The sequence below is a fragment of the Eutrigla gurnardus genome (assembly GCF_963514095.1).
Source record: "Eutrigla gurnardus genome assembly, chromosome: 1".
Lineage (NCBI taxonomy): Eukaryota > Metazoa > Chordata > Actinopteri > Perciformes > Triglidae > Eutrigla > Eutrigla gurnardus.
In genome coordinates, this window is record NC_139915.1 from 20,092,110 (window position 1) to 20,112,752 (window position 20,643).

Sequence of the window (20,643 nt, forward strand, 5' to 3'; positions counted from 1 at the left end):
TGCTTTTATATCCATCCATATGATTGCAAACACGTGTGTGTTAATTGTCCATTAATGTGTCTCTGATGTGCACATTACTCTGAGGACTAATTGTTTTCACATAATTAACAGTTTCCCAGCATCACCTCAGAGTGTCGCCAAAGGAACAATAGCTGTAGAAACGTGCGTACGCCAGCCATGAAGCTTGCGTGGGACACCGCACATTTCCACGCTCATTTCACTTTTGATACATCTGAACGTTGGCGTGGAAAATTACGTACGCCACGTTTTTGTGCGTACGCAACATTGATACATGAGGCCCCAGTTCTTTTTTTCTTTAGTCCAGGTAAGATGTTTCTGACGTTTTTTGTTCAGGAGCGGCTTGACAAGAGGAATACGACATTTAAAGCCCATGTCACGGATCTGTCTGTGTGTGGTGGCTCTTGATGCACTCAGCCAATCTGGCTTTTGCCAATGATCTGAATGTTTTCTATGCTATTTTGAAAGCAATGCAATCACTAGTCGTACAACTCGTAGCTTAACACCTGTAGGCTCAAAACAAGAGATCAGTGTTGCAGAGAGTGATGTGCGCAGGGCACTGAAGAGGGTCAACGCAAGTAAAGCACCTTGTCCAGACGGCATTCCCAGTCGTCTGTACCCACGTTTTAAAAATTCCATCATCATCCCGGAACCAAGGAAAATTACGTACGCCACGTTTTTGTGCGTACGCAACATTGATACATGAGGCCCCTGGGCTTAAGCAGCGGTCTGTGTGCTTAGGTTCTGGACTTCCTCACAGGCAGATCACAGGTAGTGAAGATGGGCAGGCATGTTTCCAGTCCCATAACTACTAACACTGGTGCTCCACAAGGGTGTGTGCTAAGCCCCCTACTGTACTCCATATATACATATGACTGCACAGCCAGCCACAGCTCAAATACCATCATCAGATTTGCTGATGACACAGTAGTGCTGGACTCCATTACCAACAACGATGAGAGAGCCTCCTTGCAGGAGGAAGAGTGTCTGGCTTCTTGGTGTCAAACTAACTGTCTCCAGCTAAATGTCAGCAAAACAAAAGAGCTCGTGGTGGACTTCAGGAGAGGACAGCATACCTACACCCCCCTTAACATCAACAGGGCTCCAGTGGATAGGGTGAGCTGTTTTAAATACCTAGGTGTCAGCATTTCAGATGACCTGACATGGTCTGGTTTTTAAACTTATATATGATTATGTCTCTTAACTTAAATTGTGTGACAGCGCAGTCTTGGAGCGAAGTCAGGAGTACATTTCACTGCTTGTTGTACAGGTATAAATATGCATGTGACAAATAAAGAATCTTGAATCTTGAATTTAGAGCTGTTGCAATGTCCCTGGGATCATTGGTTACCCTGTCAGGCAGCTGCAACTCCTTAATTTCCCTGCATATAGTACAATTTGTTGTCAGCTGTTTAATGTTTAATGCTGATTTATTTTGTTTTCCCTCCAGCACTGTTTATTATATTCATAAAATAGTTTGCTTCTGCAGTCCTAAATGCTTTATTGATCTTATTACGTAACAAGGTAAAGATCTGTCTGTCTAGCCCAGTGTTAATTTTTAACACAAGGTCTTGAGAGCATGATCTCGTTGTTTCATTTATGACCATATGGTGTTACTGAACCAGGGTAAGTGATTCTGTTTGGTTGGTTTAGTTTTTTTATTCATGAACTGTTTCTTGAATAACATCCATAAATACCCTGCAATTTTCATTGACATCCTCATTTGTGAGATGGGTAATGTTGTTTAGGGCAAGTTTAAAATGTTCAGTCTCACACTTTGGTAATCTTGGTTTGGTAATCTCAATTTCTCAGGTCTAGATGGACAACTAAGTCTATGTTTTGACAGTTTCCTAGAGAAAAGAATCAGGTTGTGGTCTGATAGAACTGTAGGCACATTATGTTTTCTGAATTCTATCACATTTATTACTAAATCTATGCATGTTTGCAACGCGTTAGTTATTCTGGTCGGACATTTAATCAAAGGGATACATCAAACTTAGTAGTAAAAGTTTCCAAGTGGTTACAAGTTGTTTTATCAAGTCAGTTTATGTTAAAATCCCCAATTAAAATAATTTCTGACTTCCGGCTACATTCTTTAAGCACATCCTGAAGCTTCTCATAGAAAACATTAGACGCTTAAGGTGGCTTGTAGATCCCTGGCATTTGTTCAGAAAGAATGACATTGAGCCCAGTGCATTCCAAGTTGTTTACACAAGCCCATTTTATTTGCGACTATTACCCCCCATCCCTCGCTTAAAGTTTAATTTAATCTGGCTATAGCATGAAAAATAAGTATTTGAAAATATTAAAAAACAAAAAGAATAGAAATGCATTCCATGAAGGATCTATTCATGCTTGCATGCAATTGCAATGTCATGTTCAATTCATTTCTGTTGTTGATCAAATTAATGAGTTAAGTGGAGGACAACTGTAGTCAAAGAACATTCTACAATAAACTACATCACTGTCGTGGATTATCCCTTATTTATTATATTCTTTCCCATTGATATTAACAAATCCTAACATGAGCTGAGCTTCTATTTAGAGCTCATTTTCTAAAGTGACAGAAATCAACATCCTGGTAACTAAGCAGGAGGACCAGTCAGCTGTTGATCAGAACAGGAACCTCCTGATAAGGGAATCAACTATTACACTGAAATGAACTGATTCACAACTGAAAGTGAAACCGCAAATAAGTTGACAGAAGAGTGGACAGACAGCTGGCGGGGTCCAAAGTAATGATTTTAAAAAGTGAGTGGGACTTGTCCCTCCCTCATACAACCTACAGTCACCATTGCTAGAGGGAAAGCAGCGTTTTTTTATTGTTCTGCCATGAAAAAGACCCCCCAGTTCACAGCTCTGGCACTCTGGTATCTAGTCTTCCGACCACTCAAAGCGTTTTACACTGCATGTCAACATTCACACATACATTACTGGCTGCTATACAAGGTACAACCTGCCCATCAGGATGGCTGAGCAATCTGGGTTCATTATCTTGCTTCTACATGTGGACTGCAGGAGCAGAGCGGCAATTGAACCGTCGATCTCCGACCCACTCTAATTCTGAGCAAGAGCCTTCAGCTATCAGGCTCACCTCCTGTGGAACCAGCTCCCAGTTTCAGTCCAGGAAGCAGACACCCTCCCCACATTTAAGACTTTTCTCTTTGACAAGGCCTATACTTACGGGTGGCTCAGGCTTGCTTCTATTATACCCACTGCTATTATTAGAAGTTATAATTTTCTACTACTATTGCTGTAACTACTGCTTATACGTGTCATTTCTGTCATGGATTGACCATGTTGTGATTTTATTACATTGTTTATTCTGTACACACAGGTTGCTCTTCAGGGACTTTTTTCTTCTTCCTGTCCTGGGACAGCTGATGTCTAAAACCCTGGAACACTCAGCCTATAACCAACTGTCATCCTCTCTCTCACAGAACAACCTCCTTGACCTTAATCAATCAGGCTTCAGGACTGCTTACTCCGCTGAGACGGCCCTCCTCACAGTGACTGAGTCCCTGTGAGACGCAAGAGCCTCATCCCACTCCTCCGTTCTCATTCTCCTCGACCTAACTGCAGCATTTGACACAGTCAACCACCACATCCACAAGGCTCAGTACTACGACTGCTTCTGTTCTCAGTATACACTGGAAAAAATGACCCCCCCCCAAAAAGCACTTCTATGTTCTTACCTGTAGCACTTTGATCATAGCACTGTTGTACTTGAGGTATACTTGCTGAACAGCTACTATACTTTACTCAGATGAGGACCTAACACTTGTTTCTATTTTTTTGCTCTTACTTTATCGGCAATGATACGTTGTGGTTTCTTTCTTTTGACAAATGTACTCATTGTAAGTCGCTTTGGACAAAAGCGTCTGCTAAATGCCCTAAATGTAAATGTAATGTTGTCCAGACTGTAAAGCCCTGAGGCAAATGTGTGATATTGAGGGTAAATAAATAAAATTGAATTGAAGTAAAGCTTACACCCAGCATGTTGCAGCTTCACACCATCTTCAGGTGCTTGTGGATTCCCAGCTGGACAAATACAAATACCCGGTGACCATATATCTTTATTGCATAAAAATGTGAGTAAAAGACATACCCTTTTACAGTTTAATAGAGCCAAACTATGTTAACTATATTATCCGATTATAGTATTTTTTGTAATTGACCATATGTCCACAGCTACAGCTGCTGCAGTCATATCACCTCTGTAGCTATGGTGGTACAAATATTAAAACATAAGATAAAAAAACACTGACTGTGAAATTCATCAGCCAAACCTGCTGGTAACATACCGATTACAGGAATGGCGTCATCACAAGCTTTCAATTAGAAAATGTATTTATCCCTTAGTAGTATGATTAATGACATCACAGTATCTTTGCTGAGAGATTTGAGAGTAAATAAAAAAATCAAACAGGATGCTAACTGAACACCTAGTAGAATAGAACACCGTAATGTGTGGACTTGGTGATATTGTCAGCTTGAATCAGTCAGTCAGTGTACACATGAGGGTCAGAGGCCAATGGTCTTACAGACCAATGTCTCTGACCTTCTTTAACCTCATCCACCAGACGACGGTCCTCTTCTGCCGGGTCTCCAGGAGCAGGAGCCTCCTCCCTGTCCAGCCAGCGGATTGTAGTCTAAAACAGACCCAAGAACAGGATTCAGAAACACGGACAACTCCCAAACTGGACAAAGCCGTGGTAGCGACATGTGAATCACAAGGTAGCCACCCTGCACACCCTGCTTCATGGTTCTATTTGGTTGAAATAATTTTTTGGAACGGCAGTGAAAACAAATAGTCTGGAGCTTTGTATACCAGCTGCTATAACAGCCCAAAACAACCATGAAAACAATCTGCATGGGCTGATGTCTAGCAATCTGTATGGGTGGCAAAATAATCTCTAAAAGTTATATTTACTCCCCTTAATTTGTTTCTGCTGATGCGATCCGCGACTGGGTTTTGTGACCTGTTTCACCCCTATCCCTTACACATCAAAGTAATAAGTCCAGTAGTCCAGGTACATTGTGTAGATGAAATGGTCATGTCGGATCATTTAAAATGAAAACAAACAGCAGGATCGAGCAGCACATGATGAATAAATAATAAGTACATACCTGCACTGCGAAGTGGCTTCCTGTCTGACTTTGGTTTCAACGGTGTTGTTGATGAGCTGGCCTCTTCAGTGGTCTGCAGAGACAAGCATTCATCAGATACTAACCTAAACTGACCACAGTAGCTGTGTCCCAGCTCAGCAGCTGCATCCTTCAGAGGATACAGCCTTCATGGTCTATGTCAGCCAGGTCCTTTCAAGACAGCATTGGCCAAACCAAAGAGCAGTCTTTGAAATAAGATGGTCTGGTCTATAGAGGATTTCCTGCTCTCATCGCCTAGCAACCAGCTGCAGTTGACAAGAAAGAGGTAACTAAAGTTACCTGATTCAAAAGGAAGCCAGAGGTCATATTTTATTCTTCTATATAATGATCAATCAAGAGTGTATTCTGCTATACATATATACTATATAATCATCACCGCTGTGCAATGAATCTTGGGATAAGTTCCGTCTTGAGGGATCCATTTTGATCCTCTGAATCAGGAAAAGAAGGCCACATTTCTGAGCTACATTTAAAGGAGTCTTTGAAATGGGCCAGACTTGTCTCATTCAGTGTTCAAATGAAGCCTCTGAAGGATGGACGCTGGGTTGGGACACAGCTACTGATCTGTGTGTATGTGTTAACACCTTTATGACCTTTGTTCAGTAGTCATTTGACAACAGAAGCAGAGACAGATGTCAGGTACAACATTATAAAACAACACAGAGACAATACAAGTGATCTCAGATAATGTAATGGGCTTTTATTGTGTTTCATTATAGCCCTGGCAGTAGAAAGGTAAAAAGAACATATTCTTCTTCTGTGTGAATGGTGAACTTCTCGAAAATCCTCTGAAAAAGGCTTGTGTCAAAATAAAATGAATCCTGTTTATCTTAAAATCCGTCCAGACAAGCGAGTAAAGCCTCGGATTCAAAGGAAGCAATCGACGGTTCAACTCACCTCAGATGGCTTTGGTGTTCTTTTGTAACTCCTTCCCTGTTGCATACTCTCCCATATCTCTATTTTCTGCTTCCTTTTCTCTTCCTCTTGCTGTTCACAAAACACATCACACATTCAGAAGGTCGGACGTCATCTTTCTTTCAGACATTTCATCTCTATTTCACTACAGCACCTGTTTCTGGTTCTCTCTGAAGATGTCAGCTTTGGCATTAAGCTCCTCCTGCATCTTTGTCCGAGCTGCTTCCATGGCTTCATGTCTTCTTGTCAATAACACAGAATCTTTATGAAAAAAAAAAAAAGTAAAAAACTTGACATGTAGCCGTCACTAATAAGCAGTGAATCATCTTGACCAAACACCCACTAATAGACAGAATATGATTAAACATAATTTTGGATAATTCATAGTTAATAAAGACTTAGTTATGTTAGATAGAAGGATCAAGAGAAAGGACCCCAATTGGGCTGCAAAGTGACCATTGAGGGGTAAAAGCTGAGGGGGGCGCACCTGGGACGCCAGGTATCGCCGTTGAGCCCTGTGGAAGTGTCGTGGGCTCATCAACGAAACGCTAGTGAAACAGGGTGCCCACCTGAAGACCCCAGGGATGCTTTTACTCCTACCCCACTCAACAATGTTACACAAGTTCTGATTATCTAAGGGATTGTAATATCTAGTCCTATAAGCGCAAATGGAAAGCTGGATAAATCCAGTGACTGCTGTGAAAGTGCAGCTGACGACAAGGGAAAGACCGTGTGACGGCTTGGAAAGACAACTGACAGGAAGGAAAGACCCCAACGGGGCTGTCATGGACTAGCTATCCATGATGGCAGGCTCCGTCGCTTGAAAAGTGCACAAAGGCCACCCCTCATTGCTACGAAAAGTCCAAAGAGGAAAACACCCCTAGAGTCTGCGAGAGCGGGGGCGGAAGACGACTCATCGGCTGATAACACGGTAACTGACCCTGGAATTAACACGACGACGAACCAGATAATCAGCACAAATCAAGTAACATCAGCTGAAGGACAGGAGCGCCAAGTATGTAGCTGTGGCTGGTCCAAGGTAACATCCATCAGAGGCCTAAAAATACATCAAGGGCGGATGAAGTGCTTGAAGAAAGTGAGGCCGGGACCTCGCATTGATCACTATCTTCTGAGAGAAAGGTCAAGTCAGGCGAGTGAAGCTCAGCGGCAGGATTTAACCCACAGTCCACCGAGCATCAGTACCCCAGTGGCTGAAAGTAATTCAAGCACAAGATCGGAGAACTTGGAACCAAGTCACTTGCAACCTACTTTGGAGAAGAACATCCAAGGCCACAGACCTCGTGTAATGTGGCCAAAGTCCAGCAGCAAGAAAGAGTGGGCAACAATCGATGCAGACCTGATCAAGTTCCTGGACGGAATCAAAGGAACAGTGGAGAAGAGATTGGAGAAAATGGGCGATCTGATCTACTTCTACGGAGCAGAAAGGTTCGGAACAAAAGAGACCGGAAAGAAGGACGTGACACCAACAACCCCTCCCAAGTCCAGAAGGCAGCAGCAAATCCAGCGCCTTGTCAAAGAGAGACGGGACTTGAGGAAGCAGTGGAAGAGAGCCTCAGTGGAGGAAAGAGTGGGAATTGACCTCCTGCAAACGGACCTGAAGGGACGCCTGGGAAGACTGCGGAGAGCTGAAAACCTCAGGGCTCAACGCAAAAGGAAGGAAAGGGCGAGAACAACCTTCTACAAGGATCCCTTCAGATTTGTGAAAGGTCTCTTCACAAAGGAAAAGAGCGGGTCACTTAAGGTGCCAAAGAGAGAGTTGGAGGACCACCTGAAAACAACTCACACAGACAGCCAAAGATATGAACAGAGGGAGATACCATCAGACATGCCACCAATTCCTCAACCAGAACACCAACTGGACGACTGTCCCCCAAGGTGGAGCGAGGTCGAGGAAGCAGTGAAGAAGGCAAGGGCAGCTTCAGCTCCAGGACCAAATGGAGTTCCATACAGGCTGTATAAAAACTCCCCAGACGTCCTACGCTATCTGTGGAAGCAAATGAAGGTGACGTGGGCGAAGCAAACCATCCCAAAAGCATGGCGAAGAGCAGGGGGAGTGGTAATCCCCAAGGAGAAGGATGCCTCAAGCATCGATCAATTCCGGCAGATCAATCTGTTGAATGTCGAAGGGAAGGTATTCTTTAGCATTGTTGCTAAAAGGATGACAGCATACCTGAAGCAAAACAGCTTGATCGATACTTCTGTGCAGAAAGCCAGCATTCCTGGTTTCTCAGGATGCTTGGAGCATACAAGCATGATATGGCACCAAATCCAATCTGCCAAAAGGGAAGGAAGAGACCTGCACGTCTTATTCCTGGACCTAGCCAACGCTTTTGGATCCGTCCCCCATTCTCTCATCTGGGCAGCCTTCAACTTCTTCCACATCCCAAATACCATCACAAACCTGGTGAGAAACTACTTCCGAGATCTGCAATTCTGTATCCAAACAACAGAATACACAACATCATGGCAATCTTTGGAAGTGGGAATAATGGCTGGATGTACCATCTCCCCACTAGCCTTCACCATGGCAATGGAAGTAATCATTCGAGCTTCCAAGTGGGTTGTGGGAGGAGAACGTTTGCAATCCGGACAGCGTCTACCTCCTATTTGTGCCTACATGGACGACATGACCACCTTGACCTCAACCATCGCATGCACCAAAAATCTACTGGGAAAGCTTCAGACCAACATTACATGGGCACGGATGAAATTTAAACCCAGCAAATCCAGGAGCATATCCATCGTCAAGGGAAAACTCGTGGACCAGAGGTTCCACATCAAGGAGACACCCATTCCATTGGTGTCAGAGCTGCCAGTCAAGAGCTTAGGGCGCTGGTACAACGCAAGCCTCAAAGACTCAGACCAGAGTGATCAGCTGAGGGAAGAAACCATCAAAGGCCTTGTCAGCATAGACAAGACCTTGCTTCCTGGCAAGTTGAAACTGTGGTGCCTGCAGTTTGGGTTGCTCCCCCGCCTGATGTGGCCTCTGACGGTCTACGAGATCCCCATGACCAAAGTCGAGAAGCTGGAGAGGACAGTCAGTTCATACATCAAGAAGTGGCTTGTATGGACACGGTGCCCTGGAATTGCCTGTCTCTAGCCTCACAGAGGAATATAAATGCACCAAAGTGAGGCTGAATATGACCCTGACCGAGTCCCCAGATGAGATGATCCGAGCGGCTGCTCCCAGGCTGGCAACTGGGAGAAAATGGATCACGTCCGAGGCCGTACAGCAAGCAAAATCTGCTCTCAGGCATGGAGACATCGTAGGACAGGTGCAGCATGGAAGAGGTGGGTTTGGACTTGGGACAGGTCGACCCACATGGCACAAGGCAACATCAACCGAGAGGAGAAAGCTGGTGGTTGCTCAGATGCGACAGGAAGAGGAGGCAGAAAGATGTGCAAAGGCAGTCTCACAGTCCAAACAGGGCCAGTGGACTAGATGGGAAAACCTGGAGCATCGAAGGCTAACATGGAAGGATCTTTGGGAAATGGAAGGAAGCCAAATCAGCTTCATCATCAGAGCCGCCTATGATGTTCTTCCTACGCCCAAGAACCTAAACCAATGGTTTGGAGAAGATCCTGCTTGTGCGCTTTGCCAAAACCCTGCAACACTGAGGCACATCCTCACCGGCTGTAAAACCAGTTTGTCCCAAGGTCGCTATACCTGGAGACACAACCAGGTCCTAAGACAACTGGCAATCACCCTGGAAGGAAGGAGAACTACCCACAATGCCCTCCCTCCCCCAATGCCTAGACATTCAAACACCACCCCTTTTGTAAGAGCAGGACAACTCCCAGCAAAGACACCTGCAAGAGCGGAAGCAACCCTCCTAGACACTGCCCGGGACTGGAGAATGCAGGTTGACTTAGACCAGAAACTCATCTTTCCGCCTGAGATCATTACAACTAACCTCAGGCCGGACTTGGTCTTGTGGTCAACCTCCCAGAAGTCTGTGTTCATTGTAGAACTAACTGTACCATGGGAAGCTGCAGTTGGTGAAGCATATGAACGCAAACGACTAAAGTACACTGACATAGCAGCCGAAGCAGAACAACGCGGCTGGCGTGCCCAGGTGCTTCCGGTTGAGGTCGGTTCTAGAGGATTCGTTGCCACGTCCACAACCAAGCTTCTTAAGGGAATGGGAGTGCGAGGACAGGCCTTCCGAAAAGCCGTCAAATCACTGTCAGAGGCTGCCGAACGAAGCAGCAGATGGCTATGGATCAAGAGAAAGGACCCCAATTGGGCTGCAAAGTGACCATTGAGGGGTAAAAGCTGAGGGGGGCGCACCTGGGACGCCAGGTGTCGCCGTTGAGCCCTGTGGAAGTGTCGTGGGCTCATCAACGAAACGCTAGTGAAACAGGGTGCCCACCTGAAGACCCCAGGGATGCTTTTACTCCTACCCCACTCAACAATGTTACGCAAGTTCTGATTATCTAAGGGATTGTAATATCTAGTCCTATAAGCGCAAATGTCATTTGAGCTTCTGATCAGATAGTGATCGGAAGGAGCGTCTGTAAAATGGTGGATAAACACATTTCCTATCATTTTTGCTGCTTACTCTTCCACCCTGCAGGGTTAATAGACATGTGTTGTATCGAAGAATAGCTGCTAACGGAGCTCTTTTTATTCAGTGATGGACATTACTACAATAATTACCCTGCTTCCCTAATGGTTTGGGGTTTACTTACTGAATAAATGATTATAAAGTATATGTCATAGGGCTGTTATGACATTATTATTTCAAATATGCTGTTTTTTTATTGAACATTTTGCAAATAATTTCCCCATTGGGATTTGAGTGCAAACCTTGCTCTTATCAAACAAAAAATCCCTCAAGGGATTAATATAAAGAACAATTAATGAACTTTTGCCATCTGGCTTTGCTCCATGTTATCTTCTTGTAGACCTCTTGTAAACAAAGAACAACAAACAATCCCTTTGGGATTAAGAGAAAAACCTCACTTGAACATGTATCTTAAGGTGTGTCCATTAAACAAAAATGAATGAATAAAGTGCAGAAGTTTAACTTTTTGAAAAATCGATTTTACGATTTAACGATTTACGTTTTTAACATCGTCCTAACTACATAATCACGATTACGATTTAAAATCAATTAATCAAACAGGCCTAATATGTCATGTGATACACCTCGGGATTGATTCAAATGATTGCTATTTTTGGATTTGGCTTAGTGTTAGTCATTTTGCAGCAGGCAGGTAAACAGGAAGTGCTGGTGCTGACCTTGTGGTGGGGGTGGGCTGCGGTTGCTCTGGCTGGACCTCCTCTTGCTCAGGTACTGGATGAGCAAATAGACCAGAACAGTCACAAGCAGCAGGTACCATCCATACTGGGACAGAAGCTCTCCTACTGTGGGGCGGGGGCAGTAAACACATCATGCATCTTCCTTTAAAAACAGCTTTATTTGACATATGCAAGCTATAAAAAGACTTAAAATTAAGGTTTGATAACAAAGAACACATTCAAAGAAACTCTGATGACAGGCAAACAACAATTGTTGAACTCCTCAAGAAAATGAGGAGTATAACAGAGATGTTACACCAATTCTGCGCTGTCGCCCTGCGTGGTTGACTCCCCCGTTGGTGTGTGAATATGTGCATGGATGGGTGAATGTCAGTCATTCTTGTAAAGCGCTTTGGAGAAAAGCGCTATATAAATGAGGCCATTTACCAAATTCTGTGCCATGAGATTCTGTGACCTCAGAAGTCGTTGTTTCAAAAAGGGGCAACTTTGGTGGATCAAACTCACAAATCAACAGAACAGAAGACTTTACTTGTCTCTCCAAACAGACATAAATAATCCTCTGTTGTACTCAGCGGGAATATGTTCAATAAATACAATTCTAAGAATTATTATATTACAAAATTATATCCAAATGAGTATCCAAAAAAAAAGTTCTACAGAAAAGTTGTCCAAAATGATCGGTCAAGCATGGACCCTCTTCTTCATGCAAACATGCAGAAAAAACAGCAACCTCTGCACCAAACACACAAGATTCACTGTAATGATTGTCATATCCCCCATGTCAGACATTTAGTTTGGGAGACTATACATAAAGTCTAGAACAGGGCTCCAGAGTGCGAGCATTTTGGGCGCACATGCGACCAAAAATCAGTGACGTGCGACTAAATGGGCTCGTTGGAGATGAGCCAGGCCCAGACTTTTCTACTGTAATGTAAAATCTTTATGATCAAATTAAGATTATTATTTGATTGTGTAATTTATGTACTTACAGTATGACAAAATGTACAGTCTTCAATATTATGCTATGTTTGTTCATGGTTTAAGACATTAAAAGCTGCTTTCAGCATGTTTTACTCGCATTCAAGGACTTATTGCCTCTACAACTGCAGGGTTTCCCGCAGCGCTTTCCTGTTAAGGCGGCCGCCTTAACAACAAAGGGCTGCCGCCTAAACTAACGTCTTAAAAAAAAAAGAAAAAGATTAAAAAAAAAATCCATATACTAGCATTATTCGCCGCAGTGTTTCCCCTACCATTGTACAGGCCGGGCAGGGCCTCCAGGCATAGGCGTAATTTATGGGGGGGATGGGTGGGTTGCAACCCACCCAATAATCCAAACCAGCCACCACAACCCACCCAATTTGATATCATAATTATTGATATTGAATGTTAAGCATTATAATCACAACAGTGTGGTAGATTTTCTCAATTTACCAGTAAAAAATAGTGACGTTTGTCTGTGCCCCCTCCCGCTCTGAGATTTGGTTTCGCCCACCTTGCCGGACCTGCGCTTCTCTACTGTCTCTCCGGTCTCTCCCCGCATCAGCGGTGGTATGAAGAAAGCATGCGAAAAAAAGCAAAAGAATAAAAGTATCTTCCCAACAGGAGGTAGCTACTGCTAGGGCTCCAGTGCCACCTCTCACGAGTCAAATCATGTTACTGAACAAAAGTTAGTTTGTCCCCCCCCCCCCCCCCCCCCCAGCCGGCGAGTTCGACAGTGCGTGTGCGTATAGCCCCGTTCACATACGCCACTACTCGCCACTCGCTTTCTCGCTGAATTCTACTCGCTGGCAAAAAAAAATTCACTGCCGCCGGCGACTTCAAACGGCAACTATCTGTGGAACTCTCTGTTGACGTCAACTGTCGATCATCTCTATTCTACATTGTGATTGGTACTCGCTTCACTCACATCGCAGAAAGTTAAAATTATTTTATCTCCGATCGCCCACATCGCATCGCCTGTCCTGACCACATTCCACTAGAACACATTCACATTAATTGACAGCTGTCTCTCAGAGATGGGCGAGTGGCGACGTATGTGAACGAGGCTTCAGTCAAAACCAAAACACCAAGGAAGGCTGAGGAATAGTCACCCACTTATATTATTATTATTATTATTATTATTATAATAATAATAATAAACAAATTGTGTTTTAGTCATTTTTGTTTTCATCTTTTCTTGAATGCTTAAACTCATCAACCCCATTTAGTATGTCAACATTTGTATCAGTACCAGCAGTTTGTAAGAAATTGGTCAGTAATTGATATGTCATATTTTGTTTCTCAGAATTCACCAAATTGATGCATTAAAATGAAATTATTTAAAATTTTCTCCCGGGAGGGCATGCCCCCGGACCCCCCTACAGGATCGCAATCCCCCCACCATAGTCTCCAAAGATATATATATATACACCTGCTTCACAGGCGGAAATCTCAACCCCCCCAATGTTCAACTCAAAGTTACGCCCTTGCCTCCAGGCCAAAAAGAAATTAATATATGCCAAAAATAAGCCACCTATCAATTCATTCATAAATCAATAATCATTTACATGGGGAGGAGACACCCCCTGTGGGGGGAGGATTGTTTTTGATAAGCTGTGGAACTCTGAGTTAACCTATTTCTACCTGAATTTCTATGAACTATTAAGCTGTTGAGTAAACCCATAACTTATATTTTACTTCATAAAATAAGACATGCACTCATATGTCGTTGTAGTGTTTTACAGTATCTGTAGCTATTAATGTGATGCTCATCATCCCCCCCCCCCCCCCCCCCTGACAGACACCACCTTAACTAACACATTTTCTGGGGGAAACACTGAACTGTGCTACATTTTAATGTTTTCGTGAGGCTAAATTTATCAGTAGCATTTAGTCACATGTAAGTCTTTGGTAAATGGTAAAAAAACAATTGAATTGCCCTCCTGTGATGTTTACTGGTAGGCTGTTAGGACATGCAGTATCAAAACCGGCCACAAAAACCCCACCAATATCAGGATTTTAAAAAAATCACTGCGACAAATTGAGGCAAAACACCCTCCCGATTTTTTTATATGATTTTAACAAGAATATGATCTTTCCAAAAAAGTAAGTTTGGACCTGATACTTGTCAGTTTTTTGGAATATGACTCTGAAGTTGGGCAAAGATGTGTTTACTTCCATTTTTGAGCCTTAATATCTGTGAAACTAATCATCTGAGAGAAACCATATTTTGTAGAATGTTTAAGCTAACACCAGAGAAAGAGGCAGAAGTGATAGAAGTCTTTTATCTGCCAAAATGGGGGCTCAGCCACTCTTCAAATCTACTACTTTATTTCAACAAGCCACATTTTAAGTACCTACCATACTAGGTTATCATTGAGCTACACCCCTGATATTTCATGTCTGGAGGCTATTAGTAACAGATATACACTGTAGAAAATTGAAGGGCACAGGTGAGATAGTTTTCCAGATATTGCTGTTAAAAAATGGCTTTTAAGAGTATGATGCCAAAAACCGTCTAAACTACCCTTCATTCAATGATGTTTCATAAGATAACTGTTGACAATAGAGACCTAATATTTTGGATTTGGCATATTAACAAGTGTGTCTTTGTACTTTACTTTTTTCAGGACATTCTGAGAAGGTCAGGTGGGAAGATTTTCAGAAATTTGATGAAATGACACGGAATGACCACTAAGGCAGTTGGCAATATGCTAATTAGGGCCCGAGCGCCGACAACGTCGGGCTGCGAAGCCCTATTGAAACCTTACGGATTCTTCTTCTTTTTATTATTTCGCAAGTTCGACGGCCTTTTTGGGGGCCTTATCATATTCAGAAGTTGAAAAAAATTTGCATGCCCATGGGGACTGGCGAAAAATTTGATATTTTAAAGGTTTCATAGTTGGCCACATAAAACTTGCTCTCTAGCGCCACCTAACGTGCCGCGCAAGCCTTTTAGGCCAAGCCTCTCACACCGTAACTCCGATTGACATAAAATTTTGTAGACATGTGCGGGCAAGTATGCTCTACAAAAAATTACATTATGACACCAAAGTCCGCCTACCGAATTTTTCCGCCATTTTGAATTTTGTGAAAAACACGTTTTTGCTAATTTCTCCTAAACCGTAGATCCGATTCTCACCAAATTTGCTGTGCCTCATCATTAGACCAAGCTGGGCAAGTGGCATGAAAAGAGTTGAAAAAGGTTGTTGCCTTCAGAAGTTATTAGCCAATGAACATCAGAGGGGCGGGGCTCTAGCAATCAATAGACATAACTCCACAATATATAACCCAATCATCACGAAACTTGCAGGATATATTGACTTATGTCCGTGGAACATATCCTGAAAGTTTTATTAAAATTGACCACTCGGGGGCGCTACAGTAAATCAGCCATTTTGGGCCATTTTACGCCATTTTAGCGAATTGTAGGGTTCGTATTTTAACGAACTCCTCCTACACCGTTGATCCGATTCCTACCAAACTTTGTGAGCCTGTTCTAGAGGCCTCGACAATTAAAAATCATCGAAAGGTCTTCCAAAAGTCCTACGGGAGCGCAATTACGGCGCCCTGAACATGGAAAAATTTCATGCTTCGCCACAATACTCTAAACTGTTATAACTTCAATGTGCATTGTCTGATCATGTTCAAACTTCTCAAATTTGATGAGAGTCCCACCCTGAACACGTCTGCACTGCAATATTGACTCACAATCAGAGCGCCACCTAGTGGCGACATAAAATGTCATGTTTTTACACCCGTATAAGGTCCCAGTGTCGTGGAACTTTGCACCCCAGTCGAGCGTGACGACACAGTGATGGATGCGACGATTCAGGCTAGCCACAACCAGCGCCGTGGCGGTGGCTGGGGACGACCCTCGCCGTGGCGGTGGCCGGGGACGACAGGCGCCAGCCGTGGCGGTGGCCGGTGACGACCCGCGCCGTGGCGGTGGCCGGGGACGCCCGGGGACGACTGGCAACATGGCGGTGGCCGGGGACGACCCGCCCCGTGGCGGTGGCAAGGCCAGGCGGTCCGACACGTCAGGCGGCCGTAGCACTAACCGAGTTACGTGCCATGCGAGGGCCCGTTATCACTGCTCGCAGTTTTAATATTTTTTATATAGTTTTGTTGAAATCGTGTTTACTTCTTTTCTACTTGATTCCGCTCTTATTTTTTTTATTTTATCATTTTTGATTAAAAAAGAAAGATGTTTAGTTTTACTGTAAAATAGTTCAGTAATTCAGTTGTTTAATAAAAGGTTGAAACATGTTTGTCACTCATTGTTAGTTTCTTAATGTAATTATGAAGCTGGAATGTTCCATGTTCCATTCCGTGCTTTTGCAATTCTGAATGACAAGAAATAAGCTATGCAGTTGCTAAATCTGTCTACTTTAGATCGACAACGGTCAGTTTAAAAGATTTTCGAGAGCGTTCGCGTCTGGACGCCTCTGATTTGCATAAAGTAGACTCAACCTCAACTTTATGTAAATGAGGAGCGGCCAACTCGACGCCCCGTCTCAACGCTCTCGAAAATATTTTAAACTAACGTGGTCGATCTAAAGTAAAGACAGATTCAGCAACTGCATAGCTTATTTCTCGTCATTCAGAATCGCAAAAGCACCAGAAACACAACCGGTACAGGGACGTGGTCGGCCCAGCGGCCCCCCGTCTCTAGACTGTAGAGTATGGTATGTATGAGACTGTAATACCTAGCTATTGAAACAAAATCAGGGTTTATGCTGAAGACCAAGACCAAGTTATGCTTAAACCCAAGTTATGCTTCCGCGTCGACACAACGCAAGGGGGCTTGCGGACCCCTTACGTCCTTGCGGACGAGGTAGGAAATGACGTTGGGCGGCACGCCTCAGCTAACGTCAGTGTAACGTTCACAACAAATAGCATTAACCGCTAGTTGTGAGCACGCTAACGTTTATCGTCACCATATATATCTATATATAAAACATCACATTACCAAAGACACTGTAAATTGAGTTGAATCACAAGTAATCCAACTTTAAACAAGAGGGTCTCGTCATAACGCCACGTTACCAGTTAGGCTCAGCGAATTCAGATCCTGGTTCTTGAGGGGAGCTTTCTCCACGCGATAAGGCGACTCGTCGTCCTCGACGTCTGTAATCTCCACGTCGTCCATTTCAGACAAACTAGTTGCTGAGTGACTCGAGCTTTAAAGGGGTCTCCCGTGTCGAACAGCAAGCGTTGCCGACTCCGAAGTTACGTTTGGCGCTGAGGACTGCTTCCCATGTCCACCATCTTTGCTTGCATTAGCTTACGCAGGGCAGCATTTCGGATGACGTGTTGGCATTGTGCTGTGTTTAGGTATCGTGGGAAACCACAAAACTCTTGAAGTGACGTCCCAGGTGCAATATGATTGTTTTTTTTAACTAAAACTATAGGCTGTAATTAACAATGTAATCAACAACGTTGTGTGTGTTGATCTTACATAATATTTTTCACTTACAGTTTTTTACGATCGCTAAAACAAATGTTTCAATACTTTGAACAATTTTCCTAAACTCTTAATGCAATAACACACACAATTGGCAAAACGGTTAATTTCATGCTCAAAATCACATAATGTTAAATAAACTCCAACATTAATTTTCAAAATACAATAATACACTAACACTATGTCTACCAAACACTAACACATGTTCTCTTCCAACAGGAACATTTAGTCATCAATCATAACACAGGTGTCATAAAAACACTAACATCATACGGAAGCCCTAAACTACGGAAGCCCTAAACGGCCATGCATACATATATTTTATTTCCTCCGTTTTCTCGTGATAACGAGATAATTTTCCTCCGTTTTCTCGTGATAACGAGATAATTCCTCCGTTTTCTCGTGATAACGAGATAATTTTACTCCGTTTTCCCGTGATAACGAAATAACAAATGAAACGTAATAGGCGAGATTTCAAATTCGGTAAAGTTGGAAACATATTCACAGATTCGAACTGACCCTTGATGTGTGTAGTGATTTTGGAGTCTCTGTAGGCCTACTGTATAACAGTGGAGTTATTTATTGTCTTGCAATTTGCAGACGGTGCCTGCGCACTCGCCCGGCTGCCGGTTGTGCATGGAGATCAATGTTCTCCGTTCAGCTCGCAGGACGGCTTATTTATGTAAAAAAAATCGGGGTTTTGGTGCTTGTAGCTCGTAGTCTTTGATATTACGGTGAGACAGAGGCATCATTTGTGTTTGAAAAACGTTTCACTTCTGATTTATTGATCCCGGAAGTTCGACTCTGTGAATATCTTTCCAACTTTACCGAACTTCAAAATGATCTCGTTATCACTGGAAAACGGGGGGAAAATTATCTCGTTATCACGGGAAAACGGAGTAAAATTATCTCGTTATCACGAGAAAACGGAGTGAAATTATCTTGTTATCACGAGAAAACGGAGGAATTATCTCGTTATCACGGGAAAACGGAGGAAATAAAATATATGTATGCATGACCGTTTAGGGCTTCCGTAACATCAGATTACAGAAACTGTATTATTAGGGCCCGAGCGCCGACAACGTCGGGCTGCGAAGCTCTATTGTACGGAAGCCCTAAACTACGTGGAAGCCCTAAACGGTCATGCATACATTTTCCTCCGTTTTCCCGTGATAACGAGATAATTCCTCCGTTTTCTCGTGATAACGAGATCATTTTCCTCCGTTTTCTCGTGATAACGAGATAATATATCCGTTTTCCCGTGATAACGAGATCATTTTGAAGTTGGGTAAAGTTGGAAAGATATTCACAGAGTCGAACCTCCGGGATCAATAAATCAGAAGTGAAACGTTTTTCAAACACAAATGATGCCTCTGTCCCACCGTAGCCTACTATCATTGACTACGAGCTACAAGGACCAAAACCCAGATTTTTTACATAAATAAGCCGTCCTCGAACGGAGGAGAACATTGATCTCGATGCGCAGCCGGCAGCTGGGCGAGTGCGCGGGGACCGTCTGCAAATTGCAAGACAATCAATAACTCTACTGTTATACAGTACAGAGACTCCAAAATCACTACACACACACCAAGGGTCTCATCGTTGTCATACTACAACAGCTGTTTTGAAAACATGTGCCATTTTAAAATTTTGGTGATTTTTGAATGGTATTAATCATTAATATCTTCCTATATTAATCAATAACTCCACTGTTATATAGTAAAGAAACTCCAAAATCACTACACACATCAAGGGTCTCCTTAAGGGTCAGGTTGGCCAGTTTGGGGCGAAAGAGGTTAGAACCTGCAGATTGCCGCTTGCGGCTATATTTATTATTGTTATTATTATTATTAGGTGCGAATGTTAGAGAGAGAGAGAGAGAGAGAGAGAGAGAGAGAGAGAGAGAGAGAGAGAGAGAGAGAGAGAGATTAGACAGAAATGGAGAGAAAGACAGAAATTAAAATAACAAAACCGACAGGCTACATGTCCAAGACACATCAAAACGTCCTCTTATGAGGGTCAGGTGGTCTCTATGTTTATAATTTTTTTTAAATAATTGAAGAAATTGCTTGAAAAATTGTGTAGGGTGGATTGCCCTAATGTGGGACATTTTTCCCCTCAGGGGGTGTCCTAATCAAATCAAAAGAGAAAATGCAGATAACACATTCATAAAAGAAATTATATACAGTAGATATCAGTGCTCTTAGTGCCAAACTGTCTTAGAAAATGTGCAGCTTCCTAATGTAGGACAGTCATTTGCCTAATGTGGGACACTGTAAAGTCTATGTTTAAAGGTCTAAACCATGGTGCACCTTCATTCTAGAATGATAGTAAAACTTCCTCAATAAGTAATTCTGTAGGTTATTTTTATGTTCAGTCATTTTATCATTTGCAATGTTGTTCCTGTTCCTGTAGAGTTGCTCCCTACTCCCTTCACACACACACACACACACACACACACACACACACACACAACCGCCGTCAAAATGTCCCTTGCCCTTAAATATCTGTAGTAATAAAGTATTTTAATACTGCAAAAGATCACTAATAACATGTAAATAACCATTAATGTTGCATAAACCATGCTCCACCACACATTCTTGACTGGGTTGAAGTTTTACAACTGTCCCACATTAGGCTAATCATACTGTCCCACTTTAGGACATATACTGGCAATAGAAAACTCAATGAAAATCAAATAGTTTAAATATACACCATGCTATACTATTTTTTTATGAACAAACATTTCATAAACACATTAAGATAAAAATTAGCATGATTATTTTGATAATAATTAATTTATACTCTT

General features: G+C 42.9%; 1 protein-coding gene across 2 annotated transcripts; it reads right to left on the minus strand.

Moving 5' to 3' along the window:
• Positions 1–4,076: 4,076 nt before the first annotated feature.
• Positions 4,077–17,673, minus strand: selenos (selenoprotein S). 2 transcript variants are annotated; one of them, XM_084007407.1, is made up of 6 exons: positions 17,417–17,673; positions 11,369–11,491; positions 6,257–6,363; positions 6,085–6,174; positions 5,149–5,221; positions 4,077–4,670 (listed from the first exon to the last, which is right to left on the minus strand). In XM_084007407.1, exons 1-6 carry the CDS (start codon positions 17,517–17,519, stop codon positions 4,591–4,593), a joined length of 576 nt encoding a protein of 191 aa, XP_083863533.1. In that variant the 5' UTR covers positions 17,520–17,673; the 3' UTR covers positions 4,077–4,590. The 2 variants fall into 2 exon arrangements, with proteins under 2 accessions (XP_083863533.1, XP_083863532.1); XM_084007406.1 differs by having other exon boundaries at positions 11,369–11,494; positions 17,417–17,672.
• Positions 17,674–20,643: the final 2,970 nt, after the last annotated feature.

Coding starts and splice junctions, on each gene's coding strand:
- selenos (XM_084007406.1), bottom strand. CDS start 17,519: ATGGACGACGTGGAGATTACAGACGTCGAGGACGACGAGTCGCCTTAT. Junction 6,364..11,368: donor CAGCCCACCCCCACCACAAG/GTCAGCACCAGC, acceptor TTTTTCATAAAG/ATTCTGTGTTATTGACAAGA. Junction 6,175..6,256: donor TCAGAGAGAACCAGAAACAG/GTGCTGTAGTGA, acceptor TTTTGTGAACAG/CAAGAGGAAGAGAAAAGGAA.